Raw genomic sequence first — 27305 nt, 5'->3', positions numbered from 1 at the left:
CATGGTCTGGTTAAATGAAAGTAGCCCAGTACACAAAAGAAGACCAAGCAACACCAATCCAGGACAACAGGATAAAGATTACAACTTTAATCATCTGCTAATCTACTATTCATACCACTTGTATAATCTCTTTGTCTGAAGGCACAAGTGCCACCAGAAGCTCCTCTTACACATTTTGAATGAACAACACAGTCTTTAATATCTACAACCCATCAATCACAGATTATGGCTCTCCTAACTAAAACAAACTTGGAGAACTGCTGTCTCACATGGACAAGCCTTGGGGATTACTCAAAAGTACTGCTGAAATGACTAGGACAACAGCCCCTGGGGGGGGGGGGGGCTGACAGTGGGCATCGAAAAGGTTGGTTACATGTTTTGATACTTGGCCCCTCTGATACTGGAAAGGTCTTAATTTTTCTAACTGAATAAGATAATTCAGAAGAAAAATGAGAAGTATATATGCACCACCACAAGATTAAAATCATAATTCTTTTTATCGGAGGATCTTCTATGCTATCATGTGTGGCTTCCAAAAAAGGTGGCTTCAGAGATATCTAACACGGCCTGGTGCAGTTCCTCTTGAAAGGAGAAAAGGTCAAGTAAGGCATCTTATGGAGGTTAGTGTCAAGTGTCTCCATTCTGTACATTGCATCTGCAGTGTCAGATGAGATGTATTATGCAAAATTCCATCTTAGAGGTCATACTGAACATTTCCTCAGCAGTCATCTGTTTATCCTAGTTAGTGGTAGGATGAATGGATAGTTTCCACATGCCATGTTCTGGCAAAGAAGATCAGAAGTAGGATACATGGTGAGGCATCTAGCCAATAGCCTGATGAGCCAGTGTGGTAGAGGAATAAATTATCTTACCAAAGCTGCCAATGGCCTTGGATTCTTTGACTTAGGTCTACTCACTTACAGGGTTGATGGAAGAGTGTGACAATAATGTAACTTTATTGGTACTGTAGACACAAAGAGGCTGCATCTAGAAAAGAAAACAATGACATTCCACATCAGCCCTCAAATAAGGGTATCAACAATTATGTAAATGTCATGGTACCACATACTGCTGGGTATTCCAGGATGATTAGCAGAAAAGGGAACCTGGCATAGGAATAAGATTTTTTTCTTGAAAGTCTCTAATTCAGGGAGTTCCACCACTTTAGAATTGGTCATGGCAGATTCTGAAAAATTAAGAGGGACCTTCTCTTGCCATATCCCTAAACATTTCTCCTGCAACATTACTGTTCAGGAGAAAAAGGAGATACATCACGTCCTGCCAATCATGGAAGCTGTATAGAGCTGGCGTGTAACAGGAAGGTGTGATAGGAAGAATAAATGGCTAGGAGGCCAGAGTATGATCTAGTACTGTCACAAAGGCTATCCCATGCATTTTTTTGCCTCCCACTTTATCGTCTTCTATAATATACTCAGCAATGACACACAGCATGAATATTATTAGAAAACAGCTAGAAAGGATGAGTTGGCATTACTGGTAAGCAACTAACCAAATTAGGGGACCTAAAAGGAAGATGATTCCTTAGGCTTGAGTTCATACCCACTGTGTTGTGGGAAGAGAGTCAATGCTTCACATGTGTTCTGAGAACTTGAAAGACAGCACTCTGCATACCTACATGGTTTCACATGAGACAGTAAGAGGAGGAGATGACGGAGTCTTTACTCTCATTCACCAAGAGTGTGTGCTGGGGATGCACATCCTTGTTCTACTGGGTTAGGGTAATGGCAGAAGAGACACTTCCTGACATCATCCTGTACTGAGGTCTCATGGACACACAAACACCTGGGGAAACCATATGTCAGGCATGGAATATTAGAATTTTCAAAATGGCGCATGCTAGGAATAGGACAGGGAAACTATGCAAGCAGCATGAAAAACAGGGCTGTACAGCTGAAGCAGAGGTCTGGCAGCTATACAGAAACCATTATACTCAAAGTTAAAGTGGAGGGGGAGGAAGGAGAAAGACAAGGAATAAGAAAGCATCTGAAGGAGAACAAATCATAAAACATGGAAGAATTAGGGAGAAAATGGAAACGGGGATAAACAAGAAGGATGTTCAGAAAGGCAAACATGAAATAGAGGAAGGAAAGGAGCAAATAAGGGTTTAAATTCGATGCCACACAGCACTAGCAGATGGAGAAAAATGGCAGAACTGCAGGCTAGCCAAGAATCTGAAAATATGGATATTGCCAGCAATACAAGAGAAACAGGCAAAGGAGAAGAGGGACTGGGGTATGACAGTCCCATGTCATCACATTCTCAGGACTGTTAGCATGGGAAAACGGTGTGGGGAGTGGTGTTTTATGTAAAATATATCAAGGCCTGCAGGTTGGACAGAACTCCCAATATTAGAATGGATATTTCTCCAGTGACATCATTTCTTTACTATTTGTCAACTAATTTGTGTTCCCCAGTGCAAGCCTGATTTCTCACTACCGTGTTTATTAAACCTAAGCTGCAAACAGATTTAAGAATAGTGTCATGCTTGTTACTATGTACTTTCCTCTCACCTTCCACTATTTTGGTGGCACATTGCATCTTGTAGTTAAAACTTTTACCTGGTAGGGTTACTGAGCTTAATCCCAGGCAGGTCAGCTACTCTATTCAACATCAGCAGTTACTGCCTTCACTTAATGGCTCAGCGGGCTGAGGAGCCAGAATCTGTCCCAGACAACAAACGCTGCTTCAGGGCTAAGGGGCTCACAGTCTGACTCATATCATCAGCATTTTTTCCTGAAATACATTGGCTTTAGGAGCCTTGGGTCACTCTTATTCTCTTGTGGCACTTGTTATTACACAAACTCAGCTGAAGATTTTTCCTTGGTACATACTCTGATAATTCCCAACATTATAGAAAAAGCAGGGCCAAAAAATAACACAATTTTGTTGCCCTGGATGGACAGTGATAAAAATTCTAGTTTCAGGTTTTCAGGAAGATCATGACATTAATATTTATTTCCACTCACTTTCTTGCTTGGCTGTTCTTAATGTGATTTTAGGTAAAAAGCAGTCTGAAAAATTTAGCTTCATTGGGTGTTGCAAATTTAAACCAATTTAGTGCAAACTCAAAATTCTCTAAGACTTACTCAAGTTGCTGACGATTCCACCATTCCTTGCTGTACTGGATAGACATATTTTGTCTTGACAGGGCTGGCAGTGTTACTGTTCTCGATGTCTTTATTAGCAACCACTATAATGAGGTGGCTATACAAATTGGTAAATGGTACGTCTCCTGTTAAGTCCAATGTTTCTGTTTTATCAGTATCATCTCTTCAAATTAATCTGAAAGAAGACTAACAAGTCCTCTATATTTAAAGCAACAGTTGCTTAAGATATAATTAAACCAAAAACGAACCAGCACATGGGAGAAAAGTGCCTAAATCTTATTTTATTGTGGCAATATCTGGAAACTGCATACTGCAAACCGGTTTCGGCTATATATCCAGCCTTCCTCAGTGCAATAAAAATAATCTAGATAGCACATCCTGGTTATTCCTTATATATCCAAGACTATTAAAGGTGTATACACCTTGAAAACAATATATATACACACATTTCAAAAGTAAAGAATATAAAATAAATATGTATGTATAACATTTAACCTGAAGAAATCAATCCATTAACTTAAACAAAACTTCTAAAATTCAAAAAGTCATAAGTTGACACCAAATGACTAATTTGTTTCATTTAAACCATGTTTGAATAAAGCTCCTAACCTGGTAATCCATGAGGATTCCATGTTATTTAATTTGTCATGCCAGCCTGCTTTAAGATTTCTATGCATATCAATTTTATCAATAATGGTGAATTTAAATTGTGCGGTTTGGTGAATCATGGTATGTTTATATAGGGCATTAGAGATTTTATGATTTCTGATGGCACTGAGATGTTCACTTATCCGATGTCTAAGTGGTCTTGAAGTTTGGCCTACATAAAAGGAAAAACATGTACACGTGGCCAAATAGATCACCCAATCAGTACTGCAGTTACGAAAAGTTTTTATCTGGTATACCCTAGAGGTATTACAACTAGTAAATTCTTTGGTCTTAAAGATATGTCTGCATGCACTGCAATGACCACAAGGAAAACAGCCTATCGATGGATCACCAAATAAGGTTGTCTGAATTGGTGTGGACGGATTGTACCTTTTGTAATGTGTAAAATAGGAGTTGATAGTTCTACCCCTACGATAGGAAAAAGCACATCTTTCACGTAGTATCTCATTCAAATGTTCATGAGCATGCAAAATATCCCAATGATTATTGATAATGTCTCTGAATGGGGGTGTGTTGCTACCAAATGTAGTAACTAACCTAATGGGTTGAGATGTTACTGTCTTGGGTCTATCATGTGAATGTTTATATTGCAGAAGTTGTGATCTGGGCATCTCTTTAACTTGATTGATAGTTTGGATAATGCGATATTTATGGTACCATCTACTTATCAATCTATCAGTCAGATCTTGTTCACATTCTAAGTGGGATTCTTGAGTAGAACAAATACGTTTCATACGTAAAAATTGAGATTTGGGGATGTCATTGATGATGTGGCGGGGATGATAACTGGATGCATGCAAAAGTGTGTTGTATTGTGGAAATTTCCTATGTACACGAGTTGCCAGAGTATGATCAGCCTGTCGAGAGACTAATACATCCAAAAAAACTATTTCTTGGTATTGTATAGTTAAAGAAACTGAATATCCCATGTGTTGTTATTCAAATATTTTACAAACTCATGTACTAAGGTCAAATCACCCCGCCACACCATCCAACAATCATCTAGATATCTTCTCCAAATATCTAGTTCTTCCATATAGATATTATGAGAATCACATATAAATTGTTCTTCAAAAAATCCCATGAACACATCTGCGTATATGGGAGCAAAAGATGCTCCGATAGCTGTGCCTCTTACTTGCCAATATGCATGTCCTTCAAAGTAGAAAATGTTCTTAGTTAACACATATTGGGTCAATGTAATTAAAAAAATTGTAGAATCCCGGAGTATATAATTGGGATCTATCTAGCCAATATGCAATAGCTGATAAACCAGCATCATGTGGGATGCTGGTATAAAGGAAAGTGACGTCCAATGTACATAGCCACCAATCTGATTCCAATTGTGTGTCTTGAACAATATTTAGAAATTCTGTAGTATCTTGCAACCTGGATCTGACCATAGATAATAATGATTTTAAATAATATGTGAGGAATGCTGATAATGGTTCAGTGAGGGATCCTTTCCCGGAAACAATAGGCCTACCGGGTGGGCATGTTGGATGTTTATGGATCTTTGGAAGCAAGTATAAATACTGAGCAGTGAGATCAGAAACTTTGAATTGTTTACATGTATGTTTATCAATAATACCTTCCTCAGTGGCCAAATCCAAAAAGGAATCAATATGTATTTTGAAATTAGGTGTTGGATCCACCACCATATGTATGTAAAACCAGGCATCGGACAATTGTTTGTGGGCTTCCGCTTGGCACATCGACCAGTCCATTATTACAATGCCTGCCCCTTATCAGCTGGTGCAATGACTATGTTGTGATTGGAACTGAGTTTCTGTAGCGCTTGTTGTTGAAGAATTAAATTGTGTCTCATCGGCTGATAGCCTAAAGAAAAATGTAGATCCTTTGTAACACATTCTTTAAATATGGCTACATGCTTGCCCATGGGAGGTTGAAAATCTGATCTCCCAAATTGGAACCCAGTAGATCTTTGAGACTCATCAGAATCTGAAAAAAAAATATTTTTAGGTTAATCAATCTACAGAAATCATTGAGTTCATTGACCAATATGAGTTTAGGGACAAAAGATGTCGGCACAAAATTTAGACCCTTGTTGAGTAATTTATTGTGGACAGATGACAATTCAAATGAAGATATGTTATGCACATTATTTATTGACTCACAATTTTCTGTAACAACAGTTGCAGACTGTGTGTACTTTTTCCTGTGTTTTCTACCACCTCTACGTGTCCTGAGGCTAAAGGGTCTGTTGATTGTTTTCTTTTTGCCACTGGGGACTTCTGGTTGGAAGGGCAGTCATATTCTGTAGCAGAAGATGCATCATCTTCTGAGGTGCCACTTGTTGTTTGAGTATTTTTTCTAAGTAGGGACCTAGGCCTTTTTCTCCTGTTATTAACTTTATTACTACAGTCAAAAAATCGAACACTTTTCTGAGTGACAAAAGGTTTCCCTTTTTCATAGTCAGCCATATCACGTTGAAATTTATGTGTTTTCTTTTTGATAAGTTGCTCCTCCAATATTGCTAAATCTTTGGACAAATTGGTTAAGTGATCATCATAAAAGTCTTCAGACTCAAAAACTTGAACCTCTAGACAGTTGTTGTAAATTTCTACAGTCTGTGAATCGATCATACATTCATAATAAGAAATAAGGGTATCAACAAATAACACAGAGGCTTGATGTTGGGTTTCTGCCCAGTCTTTGGACAGCTGTTGATCAATCAAACCCGCTAGAGGTTGAATACGAATTCTTAACCCCTGTGGTGTAATATTTTTCAGTTTATATGCCTTAAATAACTTAAGATGCCAGATATTGGCTCTTAAAGTTCTCATATTTCTAGTTATTTTTTGAAACAGTGTGCCACAGAGATATTTGGCATCCCCCTTGTTGGTATTGGGATCATTAAGATCAGATAGGCTTAAACCAAAAACTTCCAGATTATCCTTGTCTGCAGATAACCCTTGCAGGATACCTTTTAAGTCCATTGTGCCACTCATATCTCTAAGGTATTCAAACCTAAAAAGCAATAAAAAATGTTTGTACCAGGTGGTAATAACATACAAAATTTTTCAAAATGAATATGAAATCACCATATCTGAAGAATCTTCTAAAGATATGAAAATAAACTTGAGGTTGCTGTGCATTAAGAATAGTCTCCAAGCCAATGAAAACATAGAAATGTCAATGTCTGACCTGTAGTCACATCAAAAAAGGTGTGTGTAACAAAAATGGTCCACACATCAATCAACGCTCTCAGAAAAATATTTAGAAAAAAATTGCCAATTGGTTTGATATAAGTAGCCGACCTTCGTCTCAACTACTATGATGTAGAAGGAATTACATACATTTCCATAAAATTCAAATGCATCAACCAATGTCAATATACGAGGAAAGGAGGAAAAAACACATGTTTGGCTGACTTACTTCTCTACCAAAGCATTTACAAAATATAACATATTGGCCGGCCTACGTCTCAGCCAGTATATTATACCAAATATAAATGAAAGTTAGGTATATTTGTCATAAAATGGCCAACTGCATCTCAGCCAACAATATCATATATTGACAGCTCACCCAATGGTGATATTAATCAAGGTGCACCATTTATAAATAATATCTATGTATTTTTTTAAAAGTAAAAATAAAGCAACAAAGAGTGCAAAATAGTGGGCCCCTTTTACACTCAATATAATCTACATATAAACAATATTCCACATATACGTGGCTTTGACTGAATCCAATATAAAATGTATGACCTACAAGTCGGAGACAAACATCCAATGTTCGATCAAAAGATAAATGGCCAAAATATATATGCACACCAAACTCCTCAAGTTATGTGTGAAAACCTTTACACCAAAGTACCTCAATTGGCTTTAAATATACGCAGTTGTCAATAGTATAGAACAATGTCCATAATTGGCCCAAGCATAAACATACGAAAATAATAAAGAGCAAAAAACAGTAAAACACTCTATGGAATATAGCTGACTACTTGAAATAGGTCAAAATTGCATATACTGCAAAATGCCCTAGATTATTATATTATTGAACCAGAATTGTATAATTTAATACATATTAGGTGATGTATAAATGGTCCCAACTATTGGAAGCAGCTCAAAAAAGGTTAAAGTTCAAAAAATGTTCAATATTTCGGCAATTTCCGATAGACCATTATAACAGGAAGAAAACAGTTCCTAGGTAAACATATATCTATTATATCCTGTTATAATGTACTCATCCAAGTGACAGTTAACTGCAAGGTTCTATTTTTCTTGTCGGGATCCAATGATCAATATTTGTGGAGTTTCTGACTTTTCAACAGGTGGATGTACGGACTTTTGTGACTGGTGTATGCTTTTCACTTTAGTGCTTGGGTTTAACAACAACCACATTCTTCTATATGTATTTTGTTTGGTTTTTGCTTTCTGAACCTTGCAGTTAACTGTCACTTGGATGAGTACGTTATAACAGGCTATCTCCGTGGCACACTGTTTCAAAAAATAACTAGAAATATAAGAACTTTAAGAGCCAATATCTGGCATCTTAAGTTATTTAAGGCATATAAATTGAAAAATATTACACCCCGGGGGTTAAGAATTCATATTCAACCTCTAGTGGGTTTGATTGATCAACAGCTGCCCAAAGACTGGGCAGAAACCCAACATCAAGCCTCTATGTTATTTGTTGATACCCTTATTTCTTATTATGAATGTATGATCGATTCACAGACTGTAGAAATTTACAACTGTCTAGAGGCTCAAGACTTTTATAATAATCACTTAACTAATTTGTCCAAAGATTTAGCAATATTGGAGGAGCAACTTATCAAAAAGAAAACACATAAATTTCAACGTGATACGGCTGACTATGAAAAAGGGAAACCTTTTGTCACTCAGAAAAGTGTTCGTTTTTTGACTCTAGTAATAAAGTTAATAACAGGAGAAAAAGGCCTAGGTTCATACTTAGAAAAAATACTCAAACAACAAGTGACACCTCAAAAGATGATACATCTTCTGCTACAGATTACGACTGCCCTTCCAACCAGGAGTCCCCAGTGGCAAAAAGAAAACAGACCCTTTAGACTCAGGACACAGAGGTGGTAGAAAACACAGGGAAAAGTACACACAGTCTGCAACTGTTGTTACAGAAAATTGTGAGTCAATAAATAATGTGCATAACATATCTTCATTTGAATTGTCATCTGTCCACAATAAATTACTCAACAAGGGTCTAAATTTTGTGCCGACATCTTTTGGCCCTGAACTCATATTGGTCAATGAACTCAATGATTTCTGTAGATTGATTAACCTAAAAATATTTTTTTCAGATTCTGATGAGTCTCAAAGATCTACTGGGTTCCAATTTGGGAGATCAGATTTTCAACCTCCCATGGGCAAGCATGTAGCCATATTTAAAGAATGTGTTACAAAGGATCTACATTTTTCTTTAGGCTATCAGCCGATGAGACACAATTTAACTCTTCAAGAACAACAAGCGCTACAGGAACTCAGTTCCAATCACAACATAGTCATTGCACCAGCTGATAAGGGGGGAGGAATTGTAATAATGGACTGGTCGATGTACCAAGCGGAAGCCCACAAACAATTGTCCGATGCCCGGTTTTACATACATATGGTGGTGGATCCAACACCTAATTTCAAAATACATATTGATTCCTTTTTGGATTTGGCCACTGAGGAAGGTATTATTGATAAACATACATGCAAACAACTCAAGGTTTCTGATCTCACTGCTCAGTATTTATACTTGCTTCCAAAGATCCATAAACATCCAACATGCCCACCCGGTAGGCCTATTGTTTCCGGGAAAGGATCCCTCACTGAACCATTATCAGCATTCCTCACATATTATTTAAAACCATTATTATCTATGGTCAGATCCAGGTTGCAAGATACTACAGAATTTCTAAATATTGTTCAAGACACACAATTGGACTCAGATTGGTGGCTATGTACATTAAACGTCACTTCCCTTTATACCAGCATCCCACATGATGCTGGTTTATCAGCTATTGCATATTGGCTAGATAGATCCCAATTATATACTCCAGGATTCTACAATTTTTTTAATTACACTGACCCAATATGTGTTAACTAAGAGCATTTTCTACTTTGAAGGACAAGCATATTGGCAAATAAGAGGCACAGCTACGGGAGCATCTTTTGCTCCCATATATGCAGATGTGTTCATGGGATTTTTTGAAGAACAATTTATATATGATTCTCATAATAATATCTATATGGAAGAACTAGATATTTGGAGAAGATACCTAGATGATTGTTGGATGGTGTGGCGGGGGGATTTGACCTTAGTACATGAGTTTGCAAAATATTTGAACAACAACACATGGGATATTCAGTTTACTTTAACTATACAACACCAAAGAATAGTTTTTTTGGATGTATTAGTCTCTCGACAGGCTGATCATACTCTGGCAACTCGTGTACATAGGAAATTTACACAATACAACACACTTTTGCATGCATCCAGTTATCATCCCTGCCACATCATCAATAACATCCCCAAATCTCAATTTTTACGTATGAAACGTATTTGTTCTACTCAAGAATCCCACATAGAATGTGAACAAGATCTGACTGATAGATTGATAAGTAGAGGGTACCATAAATATTGCATTACCCAAACTATCAATCAAGTTAAAGAGATGCCCAGATCACAACTTCTACAATATAAACATTCACATGATAGACCCAAGACAGTAACATCTCAACCCATTAGGTTTGTTACTACATTTGGTAGCAACACACCCCCATTCAGAGACATTATCAATAATCATTGGGATGTTTTGCGGGCTCATGAACATTTGAATGAGATATTACCTGAAAGATGTGCTTTTTCCTATCGTAGGGGTAGAACTATCAACTCCTATTTCAAACATTACAAAAGGTACACTCCGTCCACACCGATTCAGACAACCTTATTTGGTGATCCATTGATAGGCTATTTTCCTTGTGGTCATTGCAGTGCATGCAGACATATCTTTAAGACCAAAGAATTTACTAGTTGAAATATCTCTAGGGTATACCAGATAAAAACTTTTCGTTACTGCAGTACTGATTGGGTGATCTATTAGGCCATGTGTACATGTTTTTCCTTTTATGTAGGCTAAACTTCAAGACCACTTAGACATCGGATAAGTGAACACCTCAATGCCATCAGAAATCATAAAATCTCTAATGCCCTATATAAACATACCATGATTCACCAAACCGCACAATTTAAATTCACCATCATTGATATGCAAAGAAATCTTAAAGCAGGCTGGCATGACAGATTAAATAACATGGAATCCTCATGGATTACCAGGTTTGGAGCTTTATTCAAACATGGTTTAAATGAAACAAATTAGTCATTTGGTGTCAGCTTATGACTTTATGAATTTTTGAAGTTTTGTTTAAGTTAATGGATTGATTTCTTTAGGTTAAATGTTATACATACATATTTATTTTATATTCTTTACATTTGAAATGTGTGTGTATATATATGTATATATATATATATATATATATATATATATATATATATATATATATATATATTGTTTTCAAGGTGTATACACCTTTAATAGTCTTGGATATATAAGGAATAACCAGGATGTGCTATCTAGATTATTTTTATTGCACTGAGGAAGGCTGGATATATAGCCGAAACCGGTTTGCAGTATGCAGTTTCCAGATATTGCCACAATAAAATAAGATTTAGGCACTTTTCTCCCCTGTGCTGGTTCGTTTTTGGTTTACTTGGATGCTCTTGGTTTGAACCGTGCACTTGTTCCACCTTGCGTGTATTTGGTTTGGTCCCAAGATATAATTAGACACCAGTGTTACTTTTTCTAGTCTTCAAGATAAATACTACCCACTCAAGTAGTGCAGACTTAATGTAGGTATCTGAATATGGGTATGCAGTGAAATGTTTGATCTCATTAAACTCACGGTGGGCTAGGGGTAGGTTTGCTTGTCTGTGGCAGCACTGATAAAAAAGAACTTCATACTTGAAAAGATTTTCTTTGTTCATAACAACCACATTAGAAACTATAGCATTCCTATGCTATTCTGTAAACAGGTTAGTCACAGGGTAGAAATAAAGCATCTTGTGACATCTGATAGAACAGTAACTTAGGGCTTATTTCTGACCTACCCTTGGAAGCCAAACTGCTCAAGAACAACTTTCTTCCTTTTTACCTCCATGTCAGATAAATGGTTCCTTAACCTCCCTTCAGCTACACCATGTAATGTATTTTTTCTACCATTTTATTTTATAACTGATTACAAAACTCACAATAGGAATTTCCTGCTTACACTTTATTCCTGTGGTACTCATAATTTTGATTAAGTTTTTGAAAGAGGGTGTAGAGTAAACAGCTCCTGTTTATCTTGTGCATTACTCTTTTTTGTCTTACAGTCATCTTTTCTCTCTGTGGAAGTCAGTACTGGTAGATCTTTTTCAAAAATCTGGAAAACTCGAAGAGACTGGCAGTTACAGGCACACAGCCAGCTTAGCCTGTGCTTTGAAGAAGAACACAGTTCTAGAACAGGTTCTGGAGTATGTCTATATTCATAGTTTGCAAACTACTGATATTTCCAACAGTGGTATGGGATTATATCAGCTACCAGCACAGCAATGGCACTACATTTAACAAGCATTTACTGGCAATGAATACTAACTTCCACTGGTGATGGACTTCAACAATATGGCAGCTTAGGCAGACATAGAAAACAGAGTGAATTATGAAGTATGTGGTACAAACAATAGACTTGAAGACTGTTACTGTTTGTTAGGTGTAGATTATTTACAAAACAAAATCTAAAACAAAGTTCAGCTTTAGCAAAAACAAACATATTTTATTTACATTCTGAGACTGTCAGTCCAGTTATAAAGCCTCTTAATGAAATTACAAAATTCTTTACGGTTTTCAGTATTGCATGTCTGGTCAGGCTGTCACATATACCCAGAATAAAGTTTCTGGTACAAACAAGTAAATCCACAAACAGAATTCTGATACTCTTCAGGAACTCCATGGTATTCCTTAGGTAAATCCATAGGTAAGCTCATGGTACTCCTTAGGTAAAACCACAGGTAAGCTCATGGTATTCTTTAGGTAAATCCACAGGTAAGCTCATGGTACTCTTTAGGTAAATCCACAGGTAAGCTCATGGTATTCTTTAGGTAAATCCAGAGGTAAGCTCATGGTACTCTTTAGGTAAATCCACAGGTGAGCTCATGGTATTCTTTAGGTAAATCCACAGGTAAGCTCATGGTACTCTTTAGGTAAATCCATAGGTGAGCTCATGGTACTCATTAGGTAATTTCACAGGTAAGCACATGGTATCCCTTAGGTAAATCCACAGGTAAGCTCATGGCTCTCCTTAAGTAAATCCATGGATAACTCCTAGGTAAACAGACAGATAAGCTCCTACTACTCCATAACTCATTCAGGTCAGGGTTCTACTCTTAATAACAAAATTCTTCTTCAAGAGAGGCAAACATCTCTAACTGAGCTTTTAGTCATTCTTTTAACCACGACTTTTTAGGTGTTCCACATTACCTAAACTGTGACATGCTTTTACTACCGCATTTCAATGCTGATATATATATATATATATATATATATATATATATATAAAAACCAGTCAGCTTTTTACTGTAATGCATACAAAATACAGAGCATAAAAATAGTTTTTTTTTTACTTATTAAATAGTTGCAATGCCTCAACAACCAAAATAATAGCATAAAACCCCTAGTTCTATACTGAATAGAACAGACTCATCTATATTCATGTGGCTATGGCCAGGCCTTTATCTGATTATAAAACGAAATGGGTGAAGTACCGAGGCCCAGCTATAAAACTTCGTTTTAACATTCATTTGCTTGTATAACCACTGAAGGGGTGTACGGTCAATTATTAGAGTGAAACTGCATCCTAATAAATATTACTGCAGATAATTTAATGCCCACTTAATAGCAAGACATATTTTCTCTATAAAAGAATATTCCATCTCAGACTCTGTTAATTTCCTGCAGAAGTAACAGACAGGGTATTCTTCTTCACGTACTTTCCCAGGACAGCACAGTTCCTATCCCTAGTTCATAGGTGTTTACTAGGCTAATGACCACAAGGGCCTTTTTAAGCATAGCCATGCATCCCAAATCTCTGACTAGTTCTGATACCCTTGATAAATGTAAGCATGGGCCTGGGAGATGAACCATTTACAGGTTACCTGTTTGCATGAGAGACATAGGTGCTAAACCAGGGATGCATTTCTGGTTTCCCATCCAATTGTCTAAGTTGCACTTGAATTGGGTTAGGGAGGAAATCTGCTTCAAATGGATAGGAAGCCTGTTCCATAGACAGGGTAGTTTCTGGGATACATACCTATCTCTCCAGAAGGTCCTATTTATATCACAGGCAAGGTTTAAGTCTTTAGAACAGGTAATTCTGCTACTGTTTGTTTTGTGGATATGCAGGAGGTCCATCAGAGTGGGGTCTGACAATGCCCTGTATGCTGGCATAGATCTCCCCTCAAAAGCCTGTAGGAGACAGAATACAGGGATAGGGCCTTGAGGCAGTCTGCATATGACATATTACTTATGACCTGTATTCTTTTAGTGAGGAACCTGTGGACGTTCCTGTTGTTGGATATGCCTGGTTAGGTACATACCTAATGATAGGTCTGATGAATGCCGAATACAGTGAACAATGACTTCCTTGGACTTAGATGCCATACCTTTGTTTATAAGTTGTGCAACATAGAATGATTTCCTCACCACTGTAGATACGTGATTATCAAAGGCTAGATTACTATCTATGTGTGTCCCAAGTCCCTGAATACTGGGTCAACTCTAAGGGGTGTGCTGTCAATATGATGGTTACCAGGGATGGATGACTTCCCGAATGACAGTATTATGCATTTCTTGGCATTTACTTTTAGTCCATGGCTCTGACACCAGTTATTTGTCTGTGTCAGCCTCTCCTGGAGAACATCTGTCAGTGTGAGATTCAATGACAGCTCCTAATTTGCAATCATCTGCAAATTTAGTCAGCCAGAGACCACTGACATTGGCTTTGACTTCTTAGAAGTAAATGCCAAAAAGGAGCGGCCCAAGAACTGATTCCTGAGGGACTCCACTTGCGACTGGCCTCTTTGTAGAAGATTCTAGCTTCCTGGGTCCTGTCTGTGAGCCAATTGGCTATCGACTGGGTGACATACAGCTTTGTACCTAACCTCTTGAGTTGGTCAACAATGTCCGAGTACGGTACTGTGTCAAATGCCTTGGCCAAGTCAAGGTAGGCAGTGTGAATGACTTTGCCCTCATCTGTTGCTTTGGTTACCTTCTCAAAGAAGTCCACCAGGTTGAGTAGGTATGATCTGTCCTTGACAAAACCAAACTGGGTTGGGTCCAGTGTCTGGGGGCTTACTATATCTCTACTGATCATCTCCATGACAATTCTTTCCATGGCTTGACATATATGACTAGTGAGACTTATGGGTCTGTAGTTTCCAGGGTCTGTAGATGGTGCACCTTTGTGCAGAGGGATGACTGTTGCCTTTCTCCATTTATGAGGCACGAAGCCTGTTTGAAGGCTACAGTTAAATAGTAATTCCAGAAGCTTTGATAAGTCATGTTTCATGCTATTTAGAAGTCATCCTGGGATATTGTCTGGGCCCACTGATGCAGTGTTCTTGGTCTTAGAGAGAGCATTAAGGACCTCTTCCCTAGTGATAGCATGGGGAGTTATATTTGATGATACATCCTGAAGGAAGGTTGAGGGGGAGAGAGGAGTAAAGCTGGAGCTGAATTTATCAGTCAGGAGGTTTGCTGTATCTTCTGGCTCAGTATAGGTAGCTCCATTTACAATGAGCTCTGCACACAATTGTGTATTGTCTTTGAGGTTGCGGACAGAGCTAAAGAATGCTTTGTGGCTGTCTATGACCTAGGAGGCCAAACATGCCTCAGATTTGGCTTTGGTAGATTTTATCTGCCCTCTGAGTTGTTTTTTTTTAGTTTGATGAGAGCGCTTTTATATTTCTGGCTGCTGCACCTCTTAATTTTTGCCATGACTTTCTTCATCCTGTTATACATCCAACTGATTTTGTGATTCCACCAGGGTGACTTGTTTTTTGAGTTAGTTCTGTACTCCTTCCTGGGTGGTACAGCTGCCTCTATGCAGCTATTAACATGCTTGTACAGGATTTCTGTGAACAGTTCTGCATAGGCAGAAGTGTTCTCAGGGTTTATAGGGGCTTGAAATTTTTCTAGGTTCTCACTTAATAGCAGGAAGTTAGCCTTAGAATAGATCCTGAATATTCCCGGTTGAGCTGGGGGTCCAGGTTTTATTTTTACTTCAAAGGGGACCATTTTGTGGTCTGACCTTACCAGGGAAGGCATTACAGTAGGGGGTGTGCAGCACTTCAAACGCATCAGTATACACAATAAAGGGTTTATTGCAGTCTGAGGCAAATATGACTTGCTCTGAGCATAACAGCGCATTCAGGAAATTAAAAGCCTTATCAGGGTCCACCTTACATAGAGAGGAGTTTTAACTTCTGCCGGGTCTGATATACGAGAGACTATGGTAGCAAAGCAGGGTACAATTTTTTTACAGCAGACTTTCCCCTAAAAATGTGTTCCCTTGTCCTTTGGTACTGGCCATAGATCAGTTCTTTACAGCTCCTACTTTTAATTCTTTGGGGTCTGTTTACCCCTGTTCCAGTTACATACCCCAAGTATATGGTTTCTGTCATACTAAGCCTAGTTTTGAGAGCCTTAACTTTAAGTCCTGCCCATCTTAAAGACTTAAGTACATCTTGTACTTTGGCTAAGAGTAATTCTCTATCTTCTGAATAGATTACCATGCCATAAAGGTACAAAGCTGAACACCTGGTGTGAGGTTTCAGAATTTTGTCCATGAATCTATAGATAGTGGCAGAAGCTCTTTGAAGTCCAAAGGGTAAAACACTGTAATGAAAACTACCTTCAGAGGTTGAGAGTGCTGTCTTCTCCTTGGCTTTAGGGGGGGAGAGAGAAATCTGCCAGTACCCCTTGATCAAATCAGGGTGGTCAAAAACCTTGATTTTTTTTTAGCCTGTCTATAAACTCAGTTCACTCTGGGCACTGTTTACATATCAATACTAGATAGGGCTTTCAATTTTTGGAAATCTTTACAAAATCCATACAAAACCATATAACTTTAGGACTATCGCAATCAAACTGTTCTATTTACTTTGGAAATCCTCAGTAACTTAAAAAGTTTTCTTACTTCTTCACCTCCTGCTTGTCTGTAGGACTCCGGGATCCTACATGGCTTATGCTTATCTTCTCTTCTGACACAGTTTCACTGGACTGGACAAGAAAATAAAAATGCAAAATGCAGCCTGCACTGCAAAACGTTACTCTGTGCACTCTGAAAATTATACAACGTAAATAAGATGTGAAAACAAGGCCCCATCTGACTGGGTTACTGGTAGCTCAAGTGGATGTAAACAATCCCACGGGTACTTACAGAAAAGAGTATGGGAAGTCCCCTGGTGCCCTGGCCAAATTTCCCTAGACAGTATGAATATTATCTTGGGCCTCCCCTGAAAAGTGGCCAGTGGTCTAATAGGACTAATCTGGTCAAAAAACAGTAAATAAAAAATAAATGATGGGTGGTAAACTGACTTGTGCTGGTCTTGAATATATATACAGTGTGATGTCTGCCATACAATTTTCTCCTAGTTTCTAGCTTAACCTAAAAACCACTATGCTACTGATACACTAATACATACCTTTCCAGAAGACTTGATTCCTTTAATCATGGCGAGGCAGACGATAAGCCAGGCAACAAAGAGACAGATGATCATGTTGGTATTCATGCCGCCATTATCCTCGATAGCATCAGTGATGTTGAGTGCTGTTCTGTACCAGAAGTATGTTGTGGAGGAACTCATAGCGCACTCTGGAACAACTGAACAGAAAAACATATCCATCATGATTAGAGACAATGATGGCAAAAACAGTGCTAGTCACTGTCCCCAAGTAATCCTAATGATTGTTACAACCAATATGTACTTCTCATTAACTGAATCTGGCCAATGTAGCTCTGCCAACATCCTGTTTGCAGGGAAAATTATATTCTATCTGTCTGTGTGATCAGTACATTCAGAAAACTGGAGCTATGAAATCAGTTTGACATTGACTGTAGAGCCAAACATTTACAGACAAAGTCAAAAAATGAGTACCAATCACAGATAAATACTTTAAACATGTATTCTGAAGTGAGTGGCGAGTGTGTGTGTGTGTGTCTGCATGTGTAAGCGAATGTGCAAACACATGCTTATGCAGTGCATAGATGGAGAAGCCTGCCAATCCACGACAGCAATAAACTTTCATAATTTCTGTAATTTCCAGTGAAAATAATCAGTATATAAGACCTATTTACTATACACTGGCTTTACTTACCACACACACACAAATGCCCTTAAAAGAAACCTTTCCAAATCTCAAAGACCTTCAAAGCCATCTAAGAGCAACACTAATCCTCACCAATCCCTTAAACACACACCAAAAGCCAATACCAAACATCTCACATAAGCCTACACCCAATGGTCCCCCAAGTGCAGAGCCCATAAGGCGAGTTATGCTTTCCCTAATAGTCCTGTCATTGAGGACTCCCCTGAATGTCACACAGATACCCCACTCACCAGGTCAGATAAGGAGAAGATAATGGTTAGTTGCCTGTCTGGAGCCAGGATATGCACTATAATACATGCACTCAAGTCACTGCACTTCAGGTACCAATATGATTTTATCGTAGTTCTCGTGGGTGTATATGCTCTAAGACATACCTCACTGGACGCTATGAAAAGAGACATAATGGATCTCTCAGAATATGTATCACAGATGGGTTATCAACCTTGCAATGAACAGCATTCCGGCTGCACCAAGTATGATGCCACAGTATGAGCATAAAATGAGTGACTTTAGTAATTGGCTTAGTTTCTGATACCACTCCAGTGGAATCCAATATCTGTCAGCATGGGAGGACATAGTCAAAAGACCACATTGCTTTGCCAAGGATGGCCTAGACCTGTCACCCTCCCCCCAGCTTACGGAAATTGGCTAAAACTTTATTGACCCCCTTAGAGCCTTTATCAGGCAATGCCAAAAATACAAAACTACCAACTTGATGTTAAAGTCTATAAGTGACCTTAAGGTGTTACTACTCAGTGCTAGGAACCTAAACAAAAACCTACATACCCTTCAAGCCCTCCTCACTCTGGAGGATGTAGATATCTGTGCTGTGAATAAGATTTGGTTTAAAGCTGTATAAAGTACTCCGGCAATGCAAAGCTACAGTGCCTTCCACACATTTAGACCAGCAACAGCAAGGACTGTGGCCAAATGTGGACATGTCTTGATCGACATTAGCAACAAACATACCTCTAGGTTGGTTATACAGGATGATACCATATTGTTTATCCACGTGTAGGTCACTATAGATAAGGCCCCTCACCATATCATGGCTAGCTACAGGTCAACCTCTATGTCTTTAAGAGTCTTATAACTTTTACCTATACCTAATAGAGGCGCTCACCATCCAATCAAACCCTTTATTCATGGCTGACTAACTGCCCCTCTATAGACTGTGAAACATAGACTGTATCTAACCTACAGGCACAATGCTTTCTGGACTTTATTAATACAAACATTCTGGAACAGAAAGTGCGCAGTCCAACCAAAGGATCAAGCAGACTGGATCTGGTACTCACCAACATAGGAAAGCATTGCAAGCCTCTTGCCCCTATTTCATCCCCTCACTAGTGAGGCCGAATCACTAGGCTGTCTGCTTTGAAGTAAAAATCAACCCAAAAACCACAAAAAAACAGTAACAGTTAGAAACCATTCTAATGCAAACTAGAACCTATTGAATGACTAAACAAGAAACTAAGAGGTCTTATTAAGTCCAAGAAGGCCAGCTATGAAGTCAGGATAGTCTTGCAGGCTGACAATCACAAGGCTTTCTTCAGCTATGTCCGGAACCTTAAGGGCAACACAACACACAGCAGTGCTCTGAACTGGCAGTGAAAAGTACTACCTTCACTGGTCAGGGTGACACAGCAAATATACTGGTTGATAAATTTAGTTCACACCTCACCCCCCCTCCAGAATACTTTCCCCAACTATTAGCAGGGACCAGGTGCTGGCCACACTGGCTAAAGTTAAGAACACTGCTCCCATGGTCCTGACAACATTCCCAATTGCCTCCTGAACAGACTAAAACATGACATATCAGTACCACTTGAGGCACTCTTCAACTACAGCCTTGAAAAAGGCTACATTCCAAATGAATGGAGGACCGCAACAGTCATTCCTTTCCATAAGGGTGGACCATCAGCTGACTCAGGGAACTACAGACCCATCAGTCTAACAAGTATAATATGCAAATAAATGGAATGAATTACCATGGAAATGATAAATTAGGACATCAGTAACCTGCAGACATGGGACCCATCCTAGTTTTGCTTTGCTAGAGAAGGTCACCAATGCAATGGATGAAGTTAAAACAGTGCATATTGCCTGTCTTGACCTGGCCATGGCATTTGATGCAATACTCCACTAAGGCATTGTTGACAAGCTCTCTCAGCTAGGCATTAATCCCTTCAAAACTCGCTGGATTGCATGTTGGCTCACAAACCCGACCCAAGAAGTCAGGGTGGGTGACACCACCTCCACCAAGAGACCGCTCACCAGTGGAGAACCCCAGGGCTCTGTGCTGAGCCCGTTCCTGTTTGGCATCCACTTCTCAGATGTCAAGGCTGAAATTCAAAGCCGCTGACTCACAAAGTTCCCAGATGATTACAAACTGGTAGTTACTATACACTCCCCCAAGACACCAACATCTTCCAAAAAGGTATAACACAGACAAATGACTGGTGCCAAAGCCATGGCCTAAGGCTTAATGCTAAAAAAAAATTGGAAACTGTCAACCTATGCTAATTACACCATCGATAAAATACCCCCCAAGAGTCACCCCAGTAGTAAAGGATTTGGGAACATATGTAGACAGCAATCTGGCATTTGATCAACACGTAGCAAAGACAATAAGAAACTCAGATTCTATGTCACCCAATTTACAGGTAAGAGAAGGCATCCAGGACCAAGGAAGTTATCAGACCTATCATTGAATACAATTGCACCCTTTGGCATGTATCTAATCAGACACTTGCAAAAGATGGAATGCCCACAAAGGTTTCTCACCAGGAAAATTCACCTAAAGGCTCCTCACTGTATTTGGTCACCGACAGGCTACTGACAGAATATCTTTGCCTGGCTTACAGGGCTTCTCACACCCAGACCTGATGGATCTGTTGCACATGCGGAAAACAAACAGCACCAGCATCAGAAACACTAGATTTAGGGATGTGAACTTTGCTTGTGACATAAACAGAATGTGCTGATGGAACAGATATGTGTCCCAAAAGATCCCCATACAATGGAATGGGATCCCCATCCATGTAAAACAGAGCTTATCCCTGACCCTATTAAAAAAACCTTGACAACTGGATGGGAAATTGTAAATTTACCCCTGATCTGGTTCCCATGTCCCTTATGGACAGAGGCAGTCAAGAAATGTTTTATCCTAATCTACACCCCATACAGATCCTTAGTAATCTTCATACTAGTATGACCCTAATGTATAGATGCCCATGATACTCAGGAATCCAAATGGTTTGGGGTGCTCGGCTAGGCTTGTAAGAGCCCTAGTGGTTGTTAGCCTAGTAACAGCCTATCCACCTACAAAAAAAAGAAAACGTAGTATTTTAGTGTTGTCTAGGAATCAAAGAAATGCTGCAAACTGTAGAATATGACCAGATACTGAAAGAACAGAACAGAGGAATACTTGGCAGGAAATAACATTTTAAAGTTTTTGTCCTTTTTTTTTAAACAAGAAACATCTTTATTAAACTACCACTCATGACATAAACAATCATACATTTACATACATGAAAACAAACCACACTGACACAATCCAGTTGCAAGTGTCTTACATCACAGACCATACTGCCACACTCCCAGTTTCAAACATTATACATCACTTATAAGCTATCCAGTCATTTTCGGTCAACCATTACATATCTCATTTAAGTCCTGCCTTCTTTTAAACCTCATTCCTCCCCTGTATGTATTGTTTCCACAATTCCCATATTTTCCCATGCAGTTTGATCCTACCCTTTTCTAAAATTCTCAATTCCAGTTGTTTTACCTCTGCTACCATATTCACTGTATCTAATATAGTTGGTTTAGATTTTGATTTCCATTTTCTAGTAATTGCTTTTTTGGCGGCTACCATAATTAGACACAGCAAGGCCTTACCATATCTAGGCAATTCCGATTCTGTATGATAACTCAGAAAAATCATCTCCTTCATCATACCAATCTGCGAACCCAGCAAGGAATCCTTAAAGTCTGTCAACCCACCGCACTCCCAGAAAACATGCTCCCAAGTACCACTTTCTTCCCCCATCACACCCCCAACATTTGCTGTCTACCTGAGGAAAAATTCTCTGAGTCTATCTGCAGTATAAAAATATGTGTGTAAACATTTCCAAGCAAATATCTTAAATCTTCTAGATTTTGTTGCATATTTGGGAGACATACATATATCCTCCCATTGTTTCTTTGTGAAAGGTAATAGATTGAGAAGAGGCCAAAATTTAGGCTGCAGGTTAGAGATTGCCTTCCCTATAGAGGAATGATAAGAGTATAGGCAAAGAGAAAGGAATGGGGGGGGTCTTAAACGAATGATCAGCATTGGTAGAGTTTTCAGTAGACTCTAGAATAGAAGCTACCATTAAAAAAGGAATAATTAATAGAGTATATAAAATACTGCAATGATAACTATAAGACTCGATCTGAGGAGGTTAGAAAGGATTAGGAAGAGAGACTGGATAAGCAATTCACAAAGTTTTTCTCCTTTTGAATCTGAATGGACAGTGTTGCATCCTCTCTTTTCTGAGTGATGTCCATTCTCCATGAAGAACGCTAGTAGGGACCTTCTCCTACAGTGAGATCTGATAAACACAGAGCCACATCCCACAGTGCGGCAGACAATGGGAACCCCCCACTGTAAGGCAAATGAACACAGGATTGCGCTGTAAAACAAAGTGACACTTTACATGGTAATGCAATTGAACACAAGGCCCACTTCCCAGGAGATGAAGCAGATAAACACAGGATTACCTCTCATTGTGAAGCAGATAAACAGAAAGCAACATTCCAGGATAAGCCAGACAAGCAAAGCACTACCTCCAAAAATGAGGCAAGTAAACTCAAGTCTGTATCTCAGATAAACACAGACCTATCTTAGTGAGACAGCACAGCACAGAGCCAAAACTATCTGTGAAGCAGATAAACTGAGGAACACCTAACACACTGAGGCAATTTAACACAATTTCTCACTATGAGGCATGTAAACATGGGCAATATCCCACCTTTCAGGAGGTGAAGCAAATGATCAACAGGCTAAGTTCCATAATTACAGTGACAAATAAAGGGACGGCATACCATGCCGAGGTAGATAAATGTAGGGACAGTTCTCAAAGTCAAGCAGATAAATTCAAGACTACTTCTCACAGTGAAACAGGTAAGCACAAGGTGACCTACACAGTTTAAGAAGCTACACACAGGGCCCCTCCCACTGTGAGGCAGGTAAGCAAAGGGCTACTTTCTTTAGTGAGTTAAACTGACAGAGGGTTACACCACTATCAAATGGTGAGGAAGATAATTATAGGACAGCTTCCTATAGAGAGGTAGATAAACACAGGCCATTTTCCATGACAAGGCAAATAAACACAGAGCTACCTCCATCGGAAAGGCAGATTATCACAGAGTCACCTCCGACAACAAACCAAATTACAGTGTATACTCTTCCAAAGTAAGATAGTCAAATATATTTCCACCTCCCATAACAAGGCAGATAAACACAAAGCTACCTCCCCACAAAGGCAGCTTATTACAGAGCAACCTCCAACAACAAAGCAAACTACAGGGTCCCTTCAGTGATGAAACAGATAAACATACGGCCACTTCTCACAATGATGCAAACAAACAAGTCCACATCTTGTGGTAAGGTATATAACACTGGGACACCTCCACGGTGAGCCAGGTCAGCTTATGGCCATCTCCCATGGTAAAGCCAATACATACTATTTTGCATCTATGAAATGCAATGTTTTTACCACTTTGTAGAATAAGTCGTTAGCAACACTATACCTCATTCTCCTAGATACCCTCTGTTAGATTTTATTAATATAATGCTGAAATTAATTATGTTGTAAATATGCTGAAAGAAAAAGCTTGCTTAAATGCAGAAACAGAGTTTAGTAATATGTGATCAGCAGTCATACTAAATGACCATGGCTTGGAAAATAAAGAACCTGCTGAATGGACATTTTTCCCTTACAGACTTAAAAACAGGATGTATGCAATAGCAAAAATGTAAAATCTGCTTTTAAAGAATGGACAATAACACTGTGACAATGTGTTTTCTCAAAAATATGTTTTTCTGCATGAAAAACAGGACATGGCACAAGAACAGATGTTTTTATACAAAGATCCAAATAAAATACAGGATGTTCACACTGTCAGAAATGCTGATCTCTGACAATGTGTTTTCTCAAAAATATGTTTTTCTGCATGGAAAACAGGATATGCTTATCAGCATTGGCACAAGAACAGATGTTCTTATACAAAGATCCAAATAGAATACAGGACAATGTGTTTCCTCAAAATATGTTTTTGCATGGACAACAGGACACTGTTACAGGATGTTCACACTGTCAGAAAAGATGGTCTCTTACAAGACATTGTTAAACAAGGAAGCTTAGTATTGTTTCTAAAGGATGAGCAATTCTCCAAAATAGAATATCAAGAGGAAATGTATATGTTTATGCATGACTAAAAAGTGTATATAAAGAGCTGTATAAATCCAGTTATGTTAGAGGTATGGTAGGGACTCATTTGTCCTATGGTAAATGTTATATCTCTCACATCATCTGTACTATATGAGAAGTAAAGTTGGAACAGTACTTTTAAGCTGCAACGTTGTTCCGTTTGGTTTACTATAAAAAGTTATTTGTTACTGCTCTCCAAAGTTGATACTGCAAAGTATATTCTCTCATCAGTGTATATTCTGCAAGTTTCTGTATGCAACAGACTGTGAATGCAAATATAACCAGACTTTGAATTTTAGCAGAATCCAGCCAGCAAGACTGAGTGTCTTAAGAACACTTCAAATCCATCACACCAAGCAGTAAGAAGCTCCATGTAATTTTTTCAATGGCAAGCTAGCCTGCATTGGAACCTACAATCTGCAATTCAAACACAGGGGGAGTGATGGTAAGCCCTGCAGAGGGTCACTTCAGTCAAATTGCAGTAACTACCATTTGTACGTATGTGTAAATCCTAAACAGAAGTATTCCAATTTATGCAGCTTGCAGTAGTAAAGTTTTTTAGACGTCTACAATCCGGAGTGAGACTAGTTCAAGAAATTCGCAGTGCCATAAATTCTTCAAGAAAAGGTGAATGTCCACTAGCACAGTAGTCCGCTGCCTGTTGTGCTTCACCAGCTCAAGTGACTCTGAAAAATTTCTAGCCATCTGCAATAACAGCTTCATCACCTGTTTTCTTGCTAACTGGTAAGAGTTTCTGTGTCACATATTTAGTGTGGATGATGTTAAACAGTTTGTATATTCTTAAGAGAGTTTGTATATTCTTAAGACAGTTTGTATATTCATACATAGTTTGTGTATTCCTAGACAGTTTGTATATTACTAGACAGTATGGATATTATTTATAATTTATGCAGGAGTAAACCAAACTTTAGTAAATTGCTATGTTGGTATACACAGCACATTAGTAAATGTAAAACCTTATTAGGGCAGGTTGATAGTAAGGCATTATGCAAATGTATTACAATATTTGACTGGTATCTCAAAGAAAACCATGAAAATGACAAATGTTTAGTGTGTGCTTCAACAAAAACTGCATTTTGTGTATTATGCCATAAAATAATATTGCATCATATTGCTAAAAAAATAGACTGTAAAGACAGATCTGTTCATGATAAAGAATTAACTAAGGGTAAAGTGTTTCCATTACATTCTGATATTGAACAGTTATGTCCTGTCACCACATGTGAGTCAAATCAGTTACTGATAGAACCCCTAGTACATTTTGTTACAAAGGAATGTAATAAACTTCTAAAAGACAGACACAATCAGTTCAGGAAGATTAGACAAGTTATACACACATATTTTCAAAAGTGCATAGGAGTTTCAAATTCAGCAGAACAGCTTACTAAAGAATGTCAGAAAGACCATGCAACATCACAGGAAATTCAACAGCAGTTGCAGGATAAAGGAAATAAATGAGCTCAACTGACAAAGACTGGGAATGTCCTGCATACACAGTTAATCTTGTGCAAAAGAAATATATTTTATAATATGTTTATGTTTTGAAAATGGTTAAGCATGCATGCTAGGATGGTAGGGACATGACATGCTTGTATAAAGATATACAGATACAAGACAGACATGCATGTGTGTTCTTTTCATCTAGAGTACATTTGTTTACAATGCACAAAAGCAAAAGGTAGACAACAGCAAATATAAATAAACATATGTTAATTAAGCTAATATCTATTTTGTTTTTTTTTTACAATTGTTATAATTGTATAGTAACACCAAACAGTTAAAGTTCTGAATTTTAAAAATAAATAAAATCACAGATGGTATTAGTCAAACCGTTTTTGTAAAATTAATGGCAGGACAGTTAAATAGATAAATAAATAAAAAATACTGAAATCCATGTAAGGTAATTGTAAAATGATGTCTATTTATGTTGTATAAATGCATAGTTATGCAAATCACAATCACATTAAAGGAAAAATGCCAAAAGAATTAATTATAGTTTATAGAGTATGAAATGTGAGCTCAGACCTTCCTAGAATGAATGAATAGTTACAGGAAATGTTGAAAAGATAAGATAAACAACAAGACTGATTGCCAGGCAAGTAGCTTGAGTTTTTCTAAAGCATCACTGTTATTAAAACATAATTGTTAAAATGTTTACAGGCAACACTATTTGGTAATTGTAATAAAATGTCACAATTGTGCATAGATGTCACTTATAATCTGTTTGCAAGTAAATGTTAAAAGGACAAAAAAACACTCGGTTGCATCAAGTACAGCCAGCAAATGGGCTATAGTATACATACAGTTCAAATCAATTGTGCAGGAGGGTGTAAATACCTACTAGATGTAATATACAGTGAAAGCTTTATTTAGTAACCTAATAAAATAAATGCATAACCAAAGTGTTGGGCTGACATACATTCTATTCTCACAGCATAGGGCAGGTAAACAGTGCTGAAGTACTACAGGGGGAGGGGTACTTTCTCAGTTTTACACTGACTGTATAAGCAGTACTGCACAAAAGCTACAGAA

General features: G+C 38.2%; 1 protein-coding gene across 3 annotated transcripts in view; it reads right to left on the bottom strand.

The window, feature by feature from the left end:
* LOC122791582 (sodium-dependent neutral amino acid transporter B(0)AT2-like) overlaps positions 1–27305 on the bottom strand; it is a 734235-nt gene that overhangs the window by 204792 nt on the left and 502138 nt on the right. For all 3 annotated transcript variants that reach the window (XM_044059347.1, XM_044059350.1, XM_044059349.1), the window contains exon 7: positions 17586–17764. In XM_044059347.1, the coding sequence (XP_043915282.1) occupies positions 17586–17764 (179 nt within the window). The remainder of the gene's footprint in view (positions 1–17585; positions 17765–27305) is intronic.

The sequence above is a fragment of the Protopterus annectens genome, chromosome 17.part0 (assembly GCF_019279795.1).
Source record: "Protopterus annectens isolate FY-2018-M chromosome 17.part0, PAN1.0, whole genome shotgun sequence".
NCBI lineage: Eukaryota > Metazoa > Chordata > Ceratodontiformes > Protopteridae > Protopterus > Protopterus annectens.
The sequence above is the reverse complement of the archived record's forward strand: the minus strand, read 5'-3'. Positions and strand labels throughout refer to the sequence as shown.